Genomic DNA, 22146 nt, shown 5'->3' with positions numbered 1-22146 from the left:
AATAATGCGACCCAATTCATGTCACAGCGACACATGCCGCATTCCGTACACAAACTGTCGCATGAATTCATTGGAGAATTTTTCGTACAGATTCATAGGTACTTGTTACATATTTCATCAGGACCAAGCTCACGTCAATACGAGTTAATATCCTGGAACTTGTATGCGAGTCGATTTGTTTCGTTTTGAGCTTCATTTAACGTTTTTAGAGTAATTATTCAAATTTCGCTTCGTTGCCGCTGATTTTATGCTTTGTTGGCATTGACTTACAAACCAACCAAGTCAACCTATTTAAACGTAGTGACATGTAAAGGAATACGAAGAAGCTAAAACGTTGAATTTAAATTGTAATGTCATCGCAGTACTGTCTAATTTTGCTTGCTTCGCTGTCAGTCGAACAAACGAAGACTAAAGCGTGAATGACGCTCTGTATACGATTTTAACGCCCTATAAGTTCGGACACTTTTTAGCGCGGACCCGACTTCCATATAATTGTAAGTCAATGTTTGTTGGTGTATTTTTGTTTGTTTATTGTTGATTTTTTATTTGTCGTATAGTTTTATTTTAGTAACTTAATAACATAATTAATTAATCCTTTTCATTTTGTTTATTATTTGTTCTCGCATTATTGTCCCTAAATTGATTCTCTCTTCTTTACAAACTGTCTCACTAAGATATTTAAATCGACTTTTTTGTTTTCATTTCATATTACGTCACTACTTAGAAACTTCAAATCCCAAACGGCTCCTTACCCATGCTATGTGAAATTAACTATAACATATATGATGAAGGATATTCTTCTGGTTAAAATAGAATTTCACAACTGTTTTAAATTCACATTTTACGTACTAGAGGTAATTGAACTTCGGTACACAACACAGAACAAGCGTTTGTTTGTTTAAAAAAAAAGGAATTAAAATCTATAATAATAATAACGCACACACTCTACATTTAAACCTTAACAAGTCCCGGCACTTTGTTAATGTTTAGATCGGGTTAAAACCCATGAACGCCCAAAATGAAGGGCAAAAACTATTTACAACTAACTATCTGTTGTAAATCGAGTTTTGTTCAAATTGGATGATATCATTATAAATTGCTTTCTGATCTAGACAATTCAATTTGCCTTTCTATTGAATCCATTCGCCTGAACGTCGCATTAAAATAAATTCAAAAATTAAAACAAATCGTTTCAAAAAATCGTTAGATCATATGCACTTGAATCGACCTTCATAAAAAGCGAATCGTAATGTGCATCCTCAGTATTGAGAATCCACAGGATTGCAATGTGGGTATTGCGTGAAATTATACCAATTTCACCCAATTCTTAATTTTTACCCAATTCTGCCCACGATTTTGGGCAGAAATGGGTAAAAATCTTGGGTAATAACCCAGTTAAATCCCGGGCTTGACCATCAACCCGTCGATGTGTTTTTACTCACTGCCCATCTTTGCAAACAGCAAACTACGAGAAGAAACACAAATAATTCTTAACTTTTATGTGCAGAGAATGGACATGGCATGGCAGCCCACCTGATGGATAAGTGAATAGAACCAATGATAGCCGTATAACGTCTACGTAAATTGGATCTGAGAAGCCACAGAATTTCAAATAGAGAATTGTAAGGAAGATACTGCTGACGACAAGTTCAAAGTACTAGTTATGATTTCTACTACTCGATTCGACGATTCAACGTTTCTCTTTTACACATTGTCATTTCAAAAACCACTAATGCCTTGATTTCCGTAGTGGTAACTGCTGACTGAAGCAAGAAAGCTAAATGTCTCATATCATATGTCAAGAACAACAAGCATCTCTCAACATACTATATAACAATGGCACATATACGTTGCCCTTGCCTACCTCTTACACCGCTGCAGCGCCCCAGTTCCGCTTGGCGCCCTGCCAGTGCACGATCACGTTTACGAATTGTACCAGTTTCTGCCATATATGGGTTACAAAACAATTGAAGCACAATGTCCTGAACACTAGTTCATTTCATTTATGAATATTTAAGTACATACCTAACCAGCTCCAGTGTAGGGATGCCGTCTGCATCCGTATCCGCAACCGCGGATCATCCGCACATTTTTAAATATCAGCAACCGCATCCGACATTCCCATAAACGGATGGAGAGTTTTTCCGGATGCGGAGTTTTGCAAGTCACGACAAAATTCCCCAAGATCAGGAAAGGGGTTTTACGCAAAACCTTGTTAAGTACTAGTGCTAATTAGTAGTAGTTCTAGTGCAGACAAAGACCAATTCGTTTTCTAAACAAATAAATAATGTTTGAGTTTACGTTACGCGCAAGGTAATTGGAAACATTTTGATTGAATTTGAATTTGATTTCCGTCGCAGCTTATTGATTTCCCTAAGCAAGTTTAAGTATAAACGATGCCGTCACCTTTAAGAGGTGTTATTTGTAACTGTTTCACTCAAGATATCCCAAAGTGAACAGCTTTTCAGCAACGCGGGCTTAAATTACGATTCACTTAAAACTAGACTAAGTCTAGAAAAACCGATAAAATTATTATCATTGTAATATTCCACGCATCGATGTCTTTTATAAAAGAATAGTGTATAACAACTGGATCCATGATAACAACTCTGTCTTTTTAAATTAACGATAATTCAATAATCACCAGCTTTGATCGGCCAATGTGGAGAAATTTCTTTATTTTGTAATAAATATTCTGCAAAAAGGTATTATTCAAACATACGGATCTGCAGAAGTCTTCATAAATCCGCGGCCTCCTTAATCCAGAGCCAATTTTATGTAGGCAATATTGACGGTCATGTCTTTGTCCGAGTTGTAGAAATTTGCAATTACATTCGTGTTCGTATTACAGAGCTTATCACAACAAATACCAAGGGATCGTCAACTTTGTCAGTAAAATGTAAGGACGCTGAAAATTGAGCATGCAACCATGTAGAACGGGACAATACAACTTTGTATATAGGATTAAAAAGTCGAAAACTGCGCAAAACGAACTACAACTAGAACAATAAAAAGCACTCGCAATAGAACTCACACACTGATTCTGATAACAACTGCGAAAGGTGCGAACAGCGCTTTAATGAACACAAAGCTCCCGGAATTTCAAAGGGTCCAGCGCGTCCGTTTGACGGAAACTTTACTGGTAGCATCAGCGAATTGCAGAATGTAAGTGCAATTATTGCGTCAAAAGGCAAACGGAGCATCCTCATGCCGGAACGAGAAAGAGGGTTTGAAAGGACTTTTGGAATGTGCAATTAGTTAGTACTTGTTCTAGATTTAGCTGTCGAAGTTAGTCTGTAATCCTCGCTGAATCCCTTTGACTGATACACGGTAATTTTAGTAATGGAAAACTATTAAGCATTTTCCAGAAAGCATCAAATTCCAAAATTGTATTTCAGATCGCGAACACCGCACACAACAGAAAGAATAAGTACCGGTGATGACCGCCGTTAAAACGAACAACGAACAAAACAAAAAATAAGAACAAACCGAGTCGCACAGAAAACAATCGCAGAACTTAACCAATTCCGAACTTATATCTCGCTCTGTCCAATACCGCGTCTCGTTGTCCTTGTTAGCGTGGTGTAAGACAACCAAACGTTCGAAAAAAATGAACTAAAGCCGACAAATGTCATACACTTGTCCGGCAACGATAGGCATTCGAGTTCGATTTTATTAATTAAAACTTTGTGACAGTAGGATAAAACCGAATAAGGATTTTGATCTGAACTACTACTAGATATCTCTTTAAAAAAAAAACATTTCAAATTGTATCGAGTACTTACGTTTTCAGAAAAACGAATGTTTCGGGCCCTTTGAAAGCTCATGGTCACGGCTGACTGAAATGTTAGTCATCAACGAGTTGTCTCACATTACTACAAACCACCCATTTTTCACTATAGGTGCATGTAAATCTTAATAATATAATAAGTTTTGTAACTATAGTCAAATCTGAAATTGATTCTCTGTGTCAAGCTTCGTGCAATTTTTGAAATAGAAGTCTTTCCAAATGACATTTATCGTTCGTATAACTAAGGAAGGTAAGTATTTAAGATCACTTATGGTACATCCAACATAAATTATTCTCCCCTAGAACTCGTGCAGGAAATGACGTAGAGTAGGCTACACGTCCATGGAGGAGGAGGATAGATATCAGTAAAAAAACGCAGAAAAAAATCCAAGCCTAGAGCGAATTGAACTTTTTTTTAGACAAACACGTACTGAGTAGGGTTACAACGTCGGTTAAAATCAGGAAATATTGTAAGCAGACGTGATTACATTCAACGTTAAAAAAATTACAGAAAATTGGAACAGCTACAAATATTGTCAAAGGCAATCACAATGGACCTAGTAGTAAAACTACCAATCCACCGAGCCAACTGTCATTAATATTATATGCATAACAGGACTTGGAGCAATTAATTCTTTTCAATTAATTAATGCATTTGATTCCTTGGTAGATTCAAAGCACATGTTTAATTCGTATCGTGAATAACAAAGTAATTTATTCAGTGTCAAGACCCTGTTTACGGTTAAAGAGATCTTACTTTGAACAGTGGAATTGAATATTTCTTGGCAAAGGAAATTTCAATTGGATGTCGGGACAGGAACTTCAATAGTAATCATAGATAATATACTTTTGAATATTAAGGGTCTTGTCATACTTAAATACGTAAATATACTCTCAACGCGTGATTATACGTACAAGTTGTTAGAAGACTACAATACAAGACCCCAAGTCTGCTAATTGTCCTGGAAGCACGGGTTATTGTAATTCCATTAAAACCTCTCTAAGATTACAATGCAATTATGATAATATTTGACATTCTGCTAAAATCTAGTTGCAATGGCAGTTGAGTCTGAATAGAGCGTCTGTGGAATGGCAGTGGTGCCATACATTCATTCAATCACTAAAACGATATATCGTCGCCTTAGAGTGAATACACTGGCCCACATTACATTTAAGCTGTTTATGTACTGTTTTTGTTCTTATGTGTGTATCACTTTCCAGTCCTTAGCAACTAAATGAGTACCAGCGCTAGGATCGCGAGGGAAATTGATATTTACGACGTTATATCATTCCGCCAAGGTTAGTTTTCCAGTTAATGCATCAAGCCATTTTTCACAGTGTATAAATTATGATGACGGGTATAAAATCAGAGTTCAACTTTTTGTCACGTAAGCAGAATTTGCGTTGGCGTCACATTACGGTAGTCCGCGTACCAACTTTAGTATTTCCATGGAAAGGTATATTTTCAATAAACTAGAGCGGGAATCAATTTATTCCAACCCAGATTAATTTTGCTGGTATTAGGTGAGATTAACATGCATTTGTTGAAAAATATCCACTAGAAATTGCTCTACTGAGAACAGCTAAGTGGCTTGAAAATTAAATTAAACTTTAACAGCAACGAATGAGGAGTACTATTATTATGACACTTAACGCATTATGGACGCTTGACCGGCGAAATATTGTTTCATTTTAATCAAGTATTAGCTTTTTGTTAACTATTTACTAAATTTCAATACAAGAATTCCGTACAATTAAAACTAACTACATTCCCGTCTATGTAGATCCTATTCATGCAATAATTTAATTACGATCTTTTATTTTTTTGTACAAACTTTAAGTTGGTTATTTTTGGCAACAGTACCGACATACCTGCTAAAGTGCAAGTTAAAGTGTAAAAAACATTGAAAAATGAATCCAAAGTTTGGTTTTTAAACTTGAAAAATATATGATACGCCGATCACGCCACCGCCGCCGGTTGAGAAATCATCAAACGCCGCCGTCGACGAATTTACGACCGGTGCACATCTCTAGTAGTCACTAAGGCATTAGCTGTCTGTGTTCCGTAAAATAATTGCAATAAGAGTACTTACGTTCTCCTCGACGGTCTTCTTGATCTTAGCGCTGGCTTCGCTAACTTTAGCCCCGGCCTTGTTCACAGCGGAGTATAAGAAGTTGCCCAGCGATTTGGCGCCCGCCACTGCCTTGGTAGTCACTGTAGACGATACCTTATTGTTATTGTTGCGCTCATATTATTGTGGAGTTCCATCGACAATACACGTTCCCAACAAGCAAATACAACACGTTTTATGAAACATAACACCCAGTGATGAAGCGTTGAGCTTTTGTTCACACTTCCGTCTAGGTCACAATTTTAAACTAAAAGTTTTTTATTATACATCCTCCGCCTCAGCGCTTAGGCCCGTGACCCGCTTTATAGGGTTGTTCTTGCCCGGACTGTCAAGCTTCAAGCCTCGCGGTCTGGGGTAAGGGACGGACAGGGGACATTTTGCAGTGTATAGTGCATGATGTAGAAAGCAAAACATAAAAGGGTTTAAGCCAAACAGGAAATTGAACCACTCATAAGTGACAAACAAAAAATACTAACACTCTTGCATGTCAGGTACTTCAATAGCATCAACTGAGAAAAAGGCTTTGCTCTGCTGACCTGGAATCGTGCAAAATAATAGCTTACAACTGAGAATAATTAAAAAAAAAGTTTCAATCAAAATTATTTTCTATTAAAATGGACTTCACTTAGCTTGTCAAACTTAAGGGAGTCACAACACTGATCGAAAATAAATCGGGTTGACCAGACCACGTATCAACTCGCTTATCGCTTTAAGCCCACCGGCCGTCTAATCCACCGCTTAGTCGTCGTCAAACGATTAGAGTGAGGCGTCAAAGGGAACCGGTCTGGAATCTTCGGCAATATTCAGCCATCACATTCCTTGGGATGTTTTCGAGTGCGGCCAACCGTCGCCGTCGTCGGTGTCGCAAAGATGCAATCGGGAATTCGGCAGGAAGCCCATTCTTTGCCAGCACGTGTCGAGCCGCAATGAAACGCACGTCGTTTTCACTCTTATTGCATGGACATAATAGTATATTTTTCAGCGAGGCACTAAAACGAGCCAATATATACCCGAGGTGGTTAGACACCCGAGCAGAGAACGGCTGCTGGTCGGGCGCCTGTCGGGTCGCGAGCACGGCGGGTATATCACGCTTTAGTGAACTAAAAAATACAGAAGCGCGGGTGTTGCGCCATTTTACAAGCAACTTTTTGAAGGCCCTAAGACTCAATTTGAGATGCCGAACCAGGGGAGTAATAACATAGTAGATTTCTTATCGAGGGACTAAAACGAGCCAATATATACCCGAAGCTTTTAGTCTCGAGGTAAAAACTTTACTTTTCACTTCGATTGCCAGAAAAAAAATTCAGTCGTTTCCGCTCTATAACAAAATTACGAACCAAAATTCTGAAGATTTTGCCGTATTTTTTTTGCAATAAACTAAAACCGAACGTACTAACCGGCTGTTTGAGTTTGTTCACTCGAAGTAAATTAAAAAATTTGGTACTTTTTACTCCTTAGGGAATAAAGGATGTACTTTACTCCCGCTACGTAAGGCTGTATTGACATACTTTTAGAACATGAGAAGTGAAAACTGTTTTTCTCCCCGGCCCAAAGCGATTCCGCGTTGAAAAGTGTCGTGATTCCCTTAATGACCACCAATGGACTAACAAAAAATTTAAATCAATGGCATGATAGGTACTCAACAAACTTAAGCAGGTAATAATAAAAGTTATAAAACTGTTCTACAAGGCAGTGACTACAGTGAAGGTGCAATGCGTTGACTGCTTACCGTTCCCAACGCCGGCAGGCTGCTCCTCAGTGGGAGTACCGCCAGTTGAAGCGGGTCTGCTGTCGGCCCCGCCGGTGGCGCTGCAGAAATGTGCCTAAATTTAGCAAACATCGCAAAAACAATCTGCAGTCACGGCAATACAGTATAAAATACAACCGATGCAACTACGTCTTTTAAGCAAAAGCGTCTTTTCAACATTACAGTAAAAAAAAAATTGTCACGTTTACTCAACTGTTGTCTAAAGTGTTCATAAATGGTGGTGGGAAAAAGTAACACATATTATGTACATATGTTACAGTACATACAGTACATATTATGTACTGTAACACAGTACATATTATGTACTGTAACATACATATGTATTGTGCCATTTTTTTAAATTGTATTATTTTTTGAAGACGCTTTTGCCCCACAGACGAAAAACCTGGTTGTTTTCGACTATGCAAGCCTTTGTCTTATATTTTTAGTCGGCATTTGTATAGGAATCAATTAAATATCGCATTTTAAAAAGCCAACTCTGCACTCGCGGGTTGGTCCTACCCAGAGATGAGCAAGTGCCTAGGTTTTAAAAACGGGTAAAAATCGGGTTAAAACTAATTAATGGAGGGCAAAACCTATTCAAACCAAATATTGGTGTAAATCGAGTCTTTTTTTCTGATCTAATGATATTATTGCAAAATGTTTATTGCTTTCTGATCTAGTAGGTCAACATTTGCCTTTATATTGAATCGGTTCATTTGAAAATCGCATTGTAATAATTCGATATAAAAAATCGTGAGGCCGTATGCACTTAATCGATTTTCTTAAATGTGCACCTTAGTGAGAATCCACGAGATTGCAATGTGAGCATTGTGTGGAGTTGATTCTTGTTCGTCTAAAAAATATTTTTTTACATGGATACACGTGTAACAAGTATGGAATTATTCCGTACCTCATATTCGCCGTTTCTGCCCACGATTTTGGACAGAAATGAATAAATACCCGCTGCTTTGGTTAAAACCCTAACGGGTTGATTGAGTTTTAACCCACTGCCCATCTCTGGTCCTACCATATGAATTATTTCAAGGTGTTTTGAACAAAATACACAATTATACTCAACTATAATAATATACAGGCTGTATATTTGAAAGTGAGACATATTCATAAATGTCATAGTAAATCATGTTACAACTTAACATAGACTAAAATAAAATTAGGATATGGGATAGAACAAAAAATAAATCAACAAATGTGTTTTGAAGTGCAGATAGGAATAAACCGATTCCCTTTACGCTTAAATTCGAGTGCAATGGGAATGCTACCAAGCGAGCGCCGAGTGAGACAGCAACAATAACAATGATTTCACATTTACGTTTTAGGTTATGTTAATTGTTTTTTACTTGAACTATCATCGAAATGTTTTAGTAAGTAGTTGTCATTTAATAAGAATTGAGGTTTTTGGCGTAGTTAAAAATGTGAAATCAAATTAATTACAATGATTGATTTTTTAGTTATTTACAGTTTATTTACACTTACGTGGTACGGAGCAAGTGTTCAAAATGTCCACCGTTTTCCACAATGCATAGTCTAGCACGGCATAGTAAATTTTGTTTTAAATTGTACAACACAAACACATTTTGTCTCACAGTATAAAATGCTGAGATAATCCTCTCACGCAACGCAACAGTGTCGAAACACTGTTCACCTCCTCCGCGTAAACTCCGATTTGGGAACATTTCAATAGCTTGCCTCACACTATCACCACTTATTGCGTAAAGTCGCACCATCTCAGTCAATTCCACGTTAATATAAATACCCATTTTGCGGCGATCGGGCGAGCGGAAGGACAAATAATTTACGTGTCTTCATTAGATCAAGGTCGCGCGTGGACTGAGCAATTTCGCGTATGCGCCCGCGTTCTCACCCCCGACCTGTGCTTTGCTTTTCGCCGCTGCGTCGGAGCAATAATAGTGATGTGCATAGATTTCGATAACTAATGTTGTGCTCAAGTAGTAGTCGATAAAAAAAAAATTAAAAAATATTTTTTGTAAAGTTTAAGTTCATTAGTTTATTATTTCTTTGGGTTGAGAATCAGGAATATAACGCACTCTGTAAGTATGTCCCATTTTCAAATATACAGCCTGTATAAGACAGCTCTGCGTGACACTGTTTACACAGTGAAACAGAGTTTCATGTGTGAAGCATGGGCCGATCAGCTCCATGGTCACAAATCTCTCAATACAATACTTTATGCTGTTATATATTCTTCCAATTGACATCGGCCATATGGGCGCCAAACTAGTATAATTTGTCGCACTCAACATAACCCAGGTACAAACCCAAAAACAAAACTAAACAGGTACGTAGACTAAATCGTCCACAATTTCCGAAATTTTTACTGGGGTCCCAAAATTGTGCAGTTTGTCCAACATCAACAAGCACACACCTTTCGTTGGGTCTGTCTAGCTAGAGGCAATTATATTTATCGACTGTGGAGAAATTAAATTCGATTAACTGCGCTATAAACTCTTATCTATAACTAACATTTACGTGCTGCCAAATGCGACCATCGTGAATGTTCCCCCAACTTGAACTCCGGCCTCATTCAGAAATCGAATGAAAATAATAATCGCATGTTTGGTTTTCTTCGTCGAACGAAGTTCCAAATGCCGTTTTTTTTTTGAACCATTATTGCAATTGTTAAATTTCAAGGATTTTCCCTTTTTCCTTCCAAAAAAGGAAAACAATGACAACAAAAAACATCTGATTTAATTATTAACTTGCGATGACCTTCAACTTCGGCAGGCGACATAGCAAAGCCAAACAATGTCACTAACAGAGTTTAATAGTTAAAGGAAATATTTGCCGATAGTTACGCTCGGAATCCATTTCTCTAATGAAAGTTCTCCATTCGGTGACCGGACACCATTAATGCTAACTGGATATCGATATAAAATCCCATTTGGGGAGCTATTGCAATAACGTTTTACTCGTACTGGGACATAGTTTCCTATTTGGAACTGTCCCTCGTCGGTGAGCTAGGAATAAGAGCGAGTTTCTATTTCAACGCAAGTTGGGAATTCCCTAATTGGTCGTATGTGACAACACTAAACATACAGTGACTTGAGAAAAAATAGTTAAAGAATGCTCAACAATGAAAATAAAAAATGGGGTTTGAGCAGAATAAATGAGTTCACAAACTCTGCACGTGCGGTCTGAGTGATATCGAAAGATGTAACTGCACGCCGACGACGGTGCTGCGCATGGACTGTTAAGCCCGCGGCGGGTCGCCGCTGCAGCAACTGACGTCAGGCTGGCCAACCACGAGATTTCAACAATTCTATCGGAGCACGATACCGTAATCATATTTAACTACGCTATAATGAATATTGTAATGTCAACAACGCAAATTACTAGGAGGTATGAACGTAATACAATGATTAAATTTATTCTCCACGTCTCGGTGAAGTGAAAACCGATAACATTGTTTTTAAAATACTTATTCATACACAATGAATAGGTATATACAAGACAGCAAACAAGTATTTAGTTAAACAGTTGACTTGCAAGATTTGAAATGGCCGGAGCCGCGGCCTGTACAGACAACATATAAACACATCGAAGGGGTCACATGAATAGTACAAACAATCGTGGAGGTGCCGACAATCCTCGTCTCTGCGTGTTGTGCTATGAAGCTGAAGAAATAAATAACGTGAATCTCAAAGCGTTAGTCTACACTTGGTTGAATACAAGTCTTTGTGCGTCTTTGCCACTTGAAAAGCATAGTGAAAATACATGATAAAACCTTATGTTCAAGTCCATACAACATTCTCATTAATAATTTTAAATGATTTTGTCCTAGCTTGGATATTTATAAAGAACGCGGTCTGTCGTTTTTCATTCCGTTGTTCTGGGTTTTAACGCGGTATTTACAATTACAGCGCCGTAGAGAGAAATATGATTAATTAATAACTCTCAAACTTTATACATAGGTAATTAGATATAATAAAACGAGAAAGAAACTAGACGAAGTCAAATCAAGGCAAAATGTTAGTACGATAGTAGCAAATGTTAATCTAGCTACGGCTCTGTGATATCCTACAACAGCAACAACGGAAATAGAAACGGCGAACAACATTCTAAGCATAAAAAGGTTGATGTGAATAGAAAAATATGAAGAAATAACTGCGTAAACTCATTGCATCCGCCAACCCCTCGTACCTAATATACCTAGAGTTATCATCATCATCTTTGCCCTCGGGTTTGGACTCTTCGATGGGCTCAGTTGGAATGGGCTCGGTGGGCTCAGCGGGAGGTGCCTCATTTTTCCTCAGCCCCGGGATAGGGATTCCAGATCCCAGCCAGCCGGTCATCTGCGACTTGACGTTGGTGATGATGTCTAGCTTGCTGCCCGCGGCGCCTTTAGTGGGGCTGCAACAAATGTTCTAATTAGATAAATTAATGGATTTGCTGCAACAGTGATACATTTCGCTTTGCCAAAAGCCTAGATCGCCAGGTCTGCGGATATGGGTACCTACCTATTAAAACTAACATAAGTATAAGATATGCTTGCATTTTATATTCTCAATTTTACTATATATCTCTTCCAAAGTTATTAATTCAACACTTTCACTGTTATGCGGAACCAACCGAAGCCATTTGAGGTTGCATCGACCCCTAAGAACAGGCCATTCTTATCTAAATCAAGGACGATTACAAACAAAAAATTGCTGTTACACAAGAAAAAAAATTTTGGCTATCGTCGCCTTAAGTAAATGTGTTTAAGAAACACTTTGAACGAAGTTCAAGAAAAAAAATTGCCGAAAAAACAATTATCTGAGATAGGGCCTACCCTACAACATAGGTCTCCTACAACATGTGCTACTGTTATAGGTAGCCAAGGATCATAATTTTCAACTTTGCTCACTGAATAAATGCCGACGAAGGAACCATATCCGTAGGTACTAGGCAAGGTTAAAAAACCCAAAGCTTGTTATGTTTATTTTTAAATTTAGCCTTTTACTCAGAAGTAAGCACGATTTATCAATTTTTAACCGACTTCAAAAATGAAGGAAGACCTCAATTCGATTGTAATTATTTTTGTATGTTATGCGATTACTCCCGGCATTTGTGAACCGATTTCGATGATTCTTTTTTGTTGGAAAGAGGGTATCTCGGAATTGGTCCCGTTTAAATTTTAAGAAAATATTCCACCTGTGAGTGGCAAACTATGGGACGAATCCGGTTTCGCGCACTTTCTGTTAACCGATTACAATAAAACTTGGCAAATAGATACAAAGCGGTGCGGGTCGGGTGCGGGTCGGGTGCGGGTAGGGTCGGGACTGCGGTGGGACTAATTCCGTGTATTTATATGGACGGCAACACACCGAGCGCGGGTGCAAGATTAGACCCGCCGCTGTCCCGAACCGTCTCGCGCCCGACCCGTACCCGCTTCTGTGTGTTTCGCGCTATAAGTGAGGACCAGCTTCAATTAAAGTTGCTGAGAACTAACCCTAGACAAAAATAAGAAGTGGCACTGTACAAATGCACAATAGACATCCAACAATCCGTTACCTGCTACAAAACTCGAACTTGGCGAGATTCCACATACAGGTCACTGGTTCATTACATTTACTTGACAAGGGTATAACAAGTTCTGTATGATAAATAAATGACACATCAGAAACAAAGCATGTGTCATGGTGTCGAACTAATTCCTTCTGATGCTGGATGTCACACTACCGTGTGTCCATGGAGACTAAACCCGTTCTCCGTCCGTATTACATGTTTGACAGTAATTGTTCCGGCGTGTTGCTAACGATGACCTACGGCTCTGAGACGTCACTTACTATGGGCCTCGTAAAAAAGTTCAGTCACTCAACGAGTTGTGGAGACGGCCATTGAGGTAGAAAGGTTCTCGAATGGAGACCACGAACCGGAAGGCGTTCAGTGGGACGGCCCCCTGGACGGAAGACCTGGTAAGCGCGGCGGATAACCGATGGATGGACGTCGCGACCGATCGGCTAGTCTGGAAAAAATTTGGGGGTGGCCTATGTTCAACAGTGAACTTCTTCCGGCTGATGTGATGATGACGATAATATCCAACAAATCTTATGCAAAAAAATCAGTTAAATATCGAATAAAACAGACGTGAGAGCTTCACGTATGAGTTTTGTCGGGAAAAATAAGATGTACGGAAAAAATATCAATTTCACTTTTATGGCACAGACGGCGAACTGATAACGAAATACAAATTGTGTTATTACCGTAAAATTGAAATGAACGTTGAAAAAATTGAATTGAACTAAACGTGCCAAACCGAAACCAATATTTATTGTAACCAGCCATTGGCGGACTATAAGGTCACGAAGATCTTAAATATCCCTATTTATCCGCCATCCGGTCATGAAAACCGTACTCAGCTAAAATGACCGTTAAGATTTAAAGACTACTGGTGCGATATAAATGAAACTTCTCGAATGAATTCATTCAAGTCAAAATCAAATCAATAGCCACTTCTACGCAAATGGGTTCTTCAAATTAAAAAGAACCAGACGGCTGTATAGATTATAAAGCGCGGGTTGTCGTTATCCGCAGATGACCTTTAGTCCAGTAGCCCGCCATTTTATAATCAGAGCTCATTGAGCGCGCAAGAGAAGGTTCTTTTGCTCAACAACAATGATGTACAATTTGACATTTACGCTACGTCTCTCAACGGTAAGTTACTTCCCACACCGCCGTTCTTAATGGTTTAAAGAAAAGACTACAGCACTGCTGAGGCCGCGTTATTACTTGCGTTTACAAGTACTTAGAGAATAGGATGGCTCAAGACTTTTCAATTAACAAGCTGAAAAGAATTTCGAGTTTTTTGGAATATGTGTAATCCTGTTACTGCGGTAGAAAAATAGAAACCTCCATATTTAGAGCAAGTTAAATTCGAATAACCTAACCTCCGGTTAAAAAACCGACCTGAAAAGTCATTTTTCCCCTAGTTTACCACCCTTAGAAGTGGAATATTTTCTTGAAATGTAAATGCGACCACGTCTGAGGTACCTTCTTTCCAACAAATACAGAATCATTAAAATAAGTTCACAAATGGCGGAGTTATCGCGTACATACATACAAAAAAAACATACAGACGAATTGAGAACCTCCTCCTTTTTTTGAAGTCGGTTAAAAAGACTAATACTTTCGTGGTGGCAGTCTAGGTATTAATATCAGTGATATGAGGATAACCAACCTCCCTGCCCTACTTACTTAAAGTGTAATTTTTTTTTAAAAACCGACATTAAAAAAGGAGGTTCTCAATTCGCCAGTATTTTTTTATACGTATGTTACGCGATAACTCCGATATTTGTGAACCGATTTTGATGATTCCTTTTAACCGACTTCAAAAAAAGGAGGAGGTTCTCGATTCGACTGTATGTTTTTTTTTGTATGTATGTTACGCGATAACTCCGGTATTTGTGAACCGATTTTCAGGATTCTTTTTTGTTGGAAAGAGGGTACCCCCATAGTGGTCCCATTTCATTTTGATGAAAATCATCCACCTCTAAGGGTGCTGATCACGCATGAACATTCATTTTTATAAATAGCGCCTAAATTTTACTTAAGGAGCAATTATTTTAATGGTTAGTTTTGCTATTCTCCAATTCAAGGCGTTTTTCTCTCTCAATATACTTTGAGTAGTGAGAACCGATTTTTTATTATCAGCTGTGTCAAGTCCTGTATAGTGGCGAACTAGGGGATATTTCAATAAAACTTGGCAAATACATGTAATTCCACGTACTTTTGAGGTCGGTTTTTTTAGTACTCTGTACTGAGATTATTTTGTTGAAAAGAGGGTAACTCAGTATTGGTCCCGTTTAAATTGGAATAAAATATTCCACCTCTAAGGGTGGCAAACTAAGAGAGAATCCAGTTTCGCGCACTTTCCGGTAACCGATTTCAATAAAACTAGACAAATAGACGTAATTTCAAGAACTTTACAGGTCGCTTTTTTAGTACTCTATACTGAGATTATAGTTTTTTTGGGCCGCCGAAGCGTTAGTGTCTTATATAAATCGTAGTTAATATTGTTTCTGTATCGGATTATAATAGGGTAGCATTTTGTTCAGTAATGCCTACTTATTAACTTTTCTTTCAGAACGTCTGACAACGTTGGCGAAACCTTTTGCGCGTATATCTTTTCAAAGTGTCAGATAGAGTAGAAAGTATTCAGTGAACGTTTAGAAATGAAGTCGACAGTCTGAATAGTCACGCGTTAATCTTAAAGTAGGTTCTCATTAATTTTCAACTTTTTCTGCTTTTGTTCGCTAACAAACGTGGGCGGTTTTTCAGAGCGTTTTTCATCTTTGCAGCTCATTTTTCCACTAAACTAAATTCAGATTACCGAATCGGACTATGACACGGATCAGAGCGTTGTCTCTTCAAATTCCTACAAGGTTCGAACTCTATAACCTGTACCTCATCAAGGCGAGAGTGAATAGGCATACATCTTAATCGTCACTTTCCATCGGGTGTAATGGTGGTCAAATGTGCACTTATTTTTTAATAAAAAGAAATCGTTAAGAATGTATTTGGTTGAAATTTGAGCAGAAGGTGTTCGTTCTATCACGCCGAAAATTTCTGTTCTATCGTTTTGTGGTACAGTGGTAAGAATCACTCATTTGAAAAAAGTTTGAAACCCAGCTAACCAAAGTATGTAGCACCCAAGGTGAAGTGCTTGTTATTTAAGTAGCATATCAAAATTTACGGTTTTTAGTATTGCGACGATGCGACCTCCTTCATCGTTATCTCACCTTTGTCGCCCTCATTTCTGGCACCTGGCCACTTAATTTCCAAATTTTGAATTGTGCTCTAATTCCTTTTCTTCGTTATTCTTACTTTGGTTCTTTCCGTCACCACGCCCATCAAAATTCTTAAACCGAAAGGACGTGCTCATGAAGTAACCTCATTAAAACCCTAACTTCACGTTATTTACTTCTTTTTTGGCACTAGAATACTTATATAGGCCCTCTTGGGCAAAGTGGACTGTTCATAAGACTGTTATATAGGGTGTATTTTATACTATTGCACCTTTTTACATCATTGTATTTTTGTCACAGCCTTTTCTTTTTTCATTATCTACATCTATTAAATTCATGTGTACCGAGCCCTTATTTTACCTTCGCTCTATAATAATAATAATAATATTTATTTCAGATTATCTCCATATTGTGTTAGTAACAATTGTAACCTTATGACTATGTTAGTTAATACAAATTTTAAATTACATTAAATTAATCTCTCCTTGCTGTCGCGTGAAGAGCCTCCCATGCCTGTACAAATGGGCCGTCGACTCTGTCCGCAACAATGGCCAGGAGGCCGTTGGAGCTGCCGCGCACGCGCCGCAGCAACGACACAACGCGCTTACGCATAATGGCGTGAAACCCGTCCGTTTGCGTCTCCGCGAACATTCCTGACGCACTACAATGGCGCGGCAGCCCCAACAACATCCTGAACGCGTTGTTGTATTGGACTCGCAGGGCGCTGTAAGCCTTTTGAGTGTAGTGGATCCATAGGCTGCACGTGTAAAATGATTGACAGTATGCCCTGAAGAGCGTAATTTTTACGTTATTGGTACAGTTTGCGAACCTACGGATCAACATATTACTTCTGACTGCCAGCGCCCTACGCTCCCGCTCCAAGCCCACGTTATCCTTAAGAGTTGCAGTGACCCAGTGCCCCAGGTACTTAAACTCAGTAACGCGCTTCAGAGGCGTGCCATTAAATGCGCTCTGTCTAGGCCACAGTACTAATGTTACATTTAGAACAGAGCAATCAAAAAAGGGCGGCACGTAACAATATTATGATAAAAACATTCACCGCACACCGTACACAACAACACGAAGAACTTATCTTTGTGATTTATCATAGGCCGACACCATTCTAGTTTTCGTGATAAATGATCAAATTCTCGGGATCTGGTCGCCCAATTTCATGACCCGATAGTCGTATTCGATGCGTTTGGTTCAACATTGGAAACAATTTAATAATAATAATTTTTTTTTTTCGGGCCATAAAAATTCATAGTACATTACTAAAAGATCTTATATCAATGTTAGTAATAATCAGTGCATCTTAATTATACTTTAATCTGGGCTACGCCCTAACTTAGCTCGCACTATTCAATGTTTCAGGATAGGACAATCACACCTTCCCGCTATAGCATTTAGAATACTGAGTCTCACGCGACTCATCAGCGAGGCAATCTTCTTGCGCATGATGGCCCGGAAGCTGTCCGTGTGAGCCACCGCCAACATACCCGATGCACTACACCAGGTTGGCAGTCCTATCAGAACCATATAGGAAAAAGCAGTGCAGTTTTACCACAGATTGAAAAAATGTAGACTTACAGTCTACAACAAGCTGTCTGACGTCAGTGGCAGCGGCCATGTCAGGTCATTGAAAAATGCGCGTTCAAGATTATACCATCCCACGCATTACAGTGAGCCAAAACTGATAATTCGTAATCATAGTAACAGTTTGTTGCATGATGAACTACTACGACATTAACAATAATAAATATTTTATTAAGACCTCTCGGGTCCACTTGTTAGTAATACAAAATAATAATAATGATATAAAACTTAGGTCTATTCGGTCATGTTCGAGGAACCGACTGCTACATCATCTCACTAAAACCTGGATGAATGACGCAGTATCGCCGCCTCGAGCTTAACAATTAAAATTAAAGAGTAAAGATTCAAGAGTATTACTTATTTCACGGATGTGGGCCGGGGAACGAGACGGGGAGTAGAAGCCCTGAGCCGTATCTTTCATCGTAGTGTAATTCCTTGGAAAGTTGATTGTTTCAGAGTTTTTGTACGAACCACAGACATATATATAAATAGACGCCGCAAGTGTACGTACTTCGCGTGCCCAAACTAAGTGAAATTCACTTAGTTGCCGCTGCTACACTTCAGAACGCGCTCGACCGTTATCGTAGACAAACACCAGTCGAAGACGCGAAAAATGCCTAATTGTGCCATTATAAACTGCAATGGCACCGTAACTGGGTAAACAGGGACATTTCCTTCCACGGGCAAGAGATTTTGTAATCAGAAGATGCATAATTTATTTTAAAAACAATTATTTTGGTTTTGTATGAATTTCGAGAAAACAAATATGCAACCGAGTGTATGCCTCATGATTGATGATGATGATTATGATGTATTATAACAATATAATATTATAAATATAACATTGCGGCTTTTACTTGGTGCGATATATTTGTGATCCTTTGTTAATACGCCATGAATATCGAACGAACACACTTTTGCATAATGCATTCAGTTACGCGGTACGGCCGTTTCTTTGGCCAAATTTAATATTTAGTCATGTATACGTTAGGCAACACTGTTCTCGATTCAGATCGATTTTGAAAACAAAAGGACGAAAATTATTATGACCTTAGCAATCATCAATTTGATCAAACACCAACAGAAATTAAGGCAATTGCAAGTTCAAATATTGACGGGCGTTTTCATTATTTAAGTTAATCGATAAGATCTTCTATTACAAAAAGATGATACTAAACTCATTTTATTGGAAAGACAATAATTTTAATATTTGAAGTCAATTAAAAATTTGTCTCAATTTTTTAAAGTAATCAACATTGTTTACAATGAGTAAAATAAAGGACTTAACTATCTTATTCTAGTATTTTTCTACAATATTAATATTACGACTACTTGTAATCAACAAATACTTGAACAAAAATTATTCTATTTAGAATCGATTAGCTGAATGGAATACGCGTGTTTACGCGTATTCCATTCAATCAATCGATTTAGGGCGAGCGGAATGAGGTTTCCATCTCTAAATAGTTATTGTGACGTCATAGTGGGTACAAAAATGTGGCACGCTTGGGTTTCATACAAATTGCTGTACTTACGGCGGCTATCTATGTAGATGAATGTCTGTGGTACGAACAAATATAGATTTTATTTTTATAAGAAACGCAGAAAGGTGTTACGTGGGTGGCTTGGTTACAGTACAATTCCAATCATCCTCTATCAACAAAAAACAACGCATTGCATGAAGTAGCAGATTTACAAGAGATGGCAAAAAGGCTTTTTTTTAAAAAAAATACCAAAATTTGGAAGAACAAAATAAATGACACAATTGGACAGGGCAACATGTTGAACCATCACTGTTTAGGCACCAGACGTTGAACCACTCACACAAAAGCCACAAAATTAAATGCAATAACTGACAATTGAAGAAACGGCAATTGGTAAGTCAAACGATGTGCGCTATATAAAAGTTGAGTTCACTTTAAACTTGTGTATACAACACAAACTGTGAAATTGACGTTTATATAACATAAATAATATTATATATATAATAATATATATTATAATATTATATATAATAATATTATATAATATTTATTAATCAACATATGCATGAATCAATATACAATTCCTTTTTTCATATAAAATACCACCTTTTACCTGGTCCTAAGTTAGGGAATTGCCCGAAGTACAAGTACCAGAGAAAGAAGTTAGCTGCGCGAGACAAATTAACCCGGAACACTCAAATTAGATCAATTTTCAAAAGTACATTTTCCAAATTTAATTTAACGAGAATTGGCCCATAGTGCTAGCTACTGGGCCTTCAGATATTTCTACTTCAGCTTCAGCTACTTCGTCCATCTAGCATTCTAAGCATTCTAAGTGCAACAGCGGGAAGAATTGTAAAATTCTGCGTAGAACAAATTAAAGGCGTAGCCCAATTTATAGTGTAGGTATAAATTAAGTCTGCATTGTGTTATACTAACCTTATTCTTAAATTCTCGTACTACCATACTATAGATATTTTTAATGGTCCGATATAAAGAATTATTATTATTAAAAACCATTTTAAAAAAAAAGAAATAATAAATAAAAAGCTCATTTATTCCCATGAGGCGGGCTGAGGGGAATCCATAAAATCTTTAGTTTATTTTCGACACACGAATTGTGAAAATAATGATAGTTTGGAGCATTGCGAAAAGTTTCAAGCTGCAATTCTGTTAAAAAAAAGGTGGTTTGTTCGAAGCAACGGTTGACCAACCGTGTTTCTTTGCAAGACTAGCAATCGCACAATTGCACTTCGCACCTACTACTACAGTTTTTCTTTTTTATGATACTAGGAGACGGAACGAACAAGCCGTGCGCCTGATGGTAGGCGACACGCCTGTCTGTGGGAGTTGCAATTTAAATTGCAAACTTTAAATTGCAAAGATCTAAAGGGCCCTGCCATTGCGCCCGTCAACTTTCGAGATAAGCTCTCAAGTTCCATGTGCCTATAATTTATCCTGCCCCCTTACCCTTCAAAACCGGAACGGAGTAGTGCTCATATTACAGAATTAGGTAAGGTGACTCTGGACAAACTCTTTCCCAAGAAGTTCCACTGCTAGTAAATTGCCGACAATTTTCTTTGGGTTTCTTTTTGACACTATTCGGGCTAGTCGCCAGGCTCAAGAGGCCGCGTTGATCGTTTGCGATTATCACAAAAAATCCATTTTTCACCACAAGTCAATTTATACGGTGTCTTCTCTCTCTTTCTCTGTCAATTCTATAAGTTACGTTGCCCGTTGTAGGTCGAACAATTCGACAATTTTTTATTTTATTTTAGTGATTTAATATCAAATAGGTCAGTATTGCGGATATAATTATTCAAACTTACGCAGCTAATTTCTCCGTGGTTTGCGTTGGAGCTTCAACGAATGCTCGCAACTTTGAAATTCAGATTAAGCTCTGGTTGCTCACGAGGTTCATTTGTCAAGCGAACACAGCTTTTGCAAGTAGCATCCGCTGCAAACATGTCGTCAAAGTTTCGGGTCGTTAGCATGAATTGAAACATTCAATGCGAATGTAAAATTTACGGAAGAGAAAACAAATGGGCATCAGGAAATTTGAAATATGTTATGCACGAGTTTACTGTGACAGTTGCCTGTAGCGACCGCGTAAATTACTTCACAATTTGGTATGGCCAATTTTATTTTTTTCTATCCTCTAAGGGCAAATTATACAGCGCCCCTAACAGTTACAAGAAGAAACAACATTTTGTATACAAACATCTAGCTAGCGATACTTGTCACAGCAATGTCACGGTAGAGGCACAGTGGCTCAAACATATTATTTGAAGAAAATCTAATCAGAATCTTACAGGAATGAGAAGACTTTATTTCATAACAATCTGGCGAGAGCTTTGTAATTCCGCTACTGTATTATTTATCAACGAGATAACGAACAAAGCGCAAGCATTATTTATTCAACATCGTTTTTAGAACATTAATGGGGTAGAATTAAACGAATAACAGTTTAAATTAATACATTAAACAATCTGAACTCTTGAAATGAAATTCAAGTCCCAAAATATAAACAAAGGTGATGCCATTACAAAAAAAGATTTTAAGAAAAAAGGATTACATAAATTATTTATTACATTGTTGTTGAATTGTGTGCATATGAAGTAGCTTCAGG

General features: G+C 38.0%; 1 protein-coding gene across 6 annotated transcripts in view; it reads right to left on the bottom strand.

The window, feature by feature from the left end:
- LOC113238948 (synapse-associated protein of 47 kDa) overlaps positions 1 to 22146 on the bottom strand; it is a 159343-nt gene that overhangs the window by 134096 nt on the left and 3101 nt on the right. For 3 of the 6 annotated variants that reach the window (XM_026475798.1, XM_026475802.1, XM_026475803.1), the window contains exons 2-5: positions 11852 to 12061; positions 7652 to 7731; positions 6399 to 6458; positions 5884 to 6005 (exon numbers count right to left, since the gene is read on the bottom strand). In XM_026475798.1, coding sequence (XP_026331583.1) covers positions 5884 to 6005; positions 6399 to 6458; positions 7652 to 7731; positions 11852 to 12061 — 472 coding nt within the window. The remainder of the gene's footprint in view (positions 1 to 5883; positions 6006 to 6398; positions 6459 to 7651; positions 7732 to 11851; positions 12062 to 22146) is intronic. The other 3 variants (XM_026475799.1, XM_026475800.1, XM_026475801.1) reach the window with 3 other exon arrangements.

This window comes from Hyposmocoma kahamanoa, unplaced genomic scaffold (assembly GCF_003589595.1).
Source record: "Hyposmocoma kahamanoa isolate Upper Pololo Valley unplaced genomic scaffold, ASM358959v1 98972, whole genome shotgun sequence".
NCBI classification, from domain to species: Eukaryota; Metazoa; Arthropoda; class Insecta; order Lepidoptera; family Cosmopterigidae; genus Hyposmocoma; species Hyposmocoma kahamanoa.
Note: the sequence above shows the minus strand (reverse complement) of the source record. Positions and strands in the feature narration are given on the sequence as shown.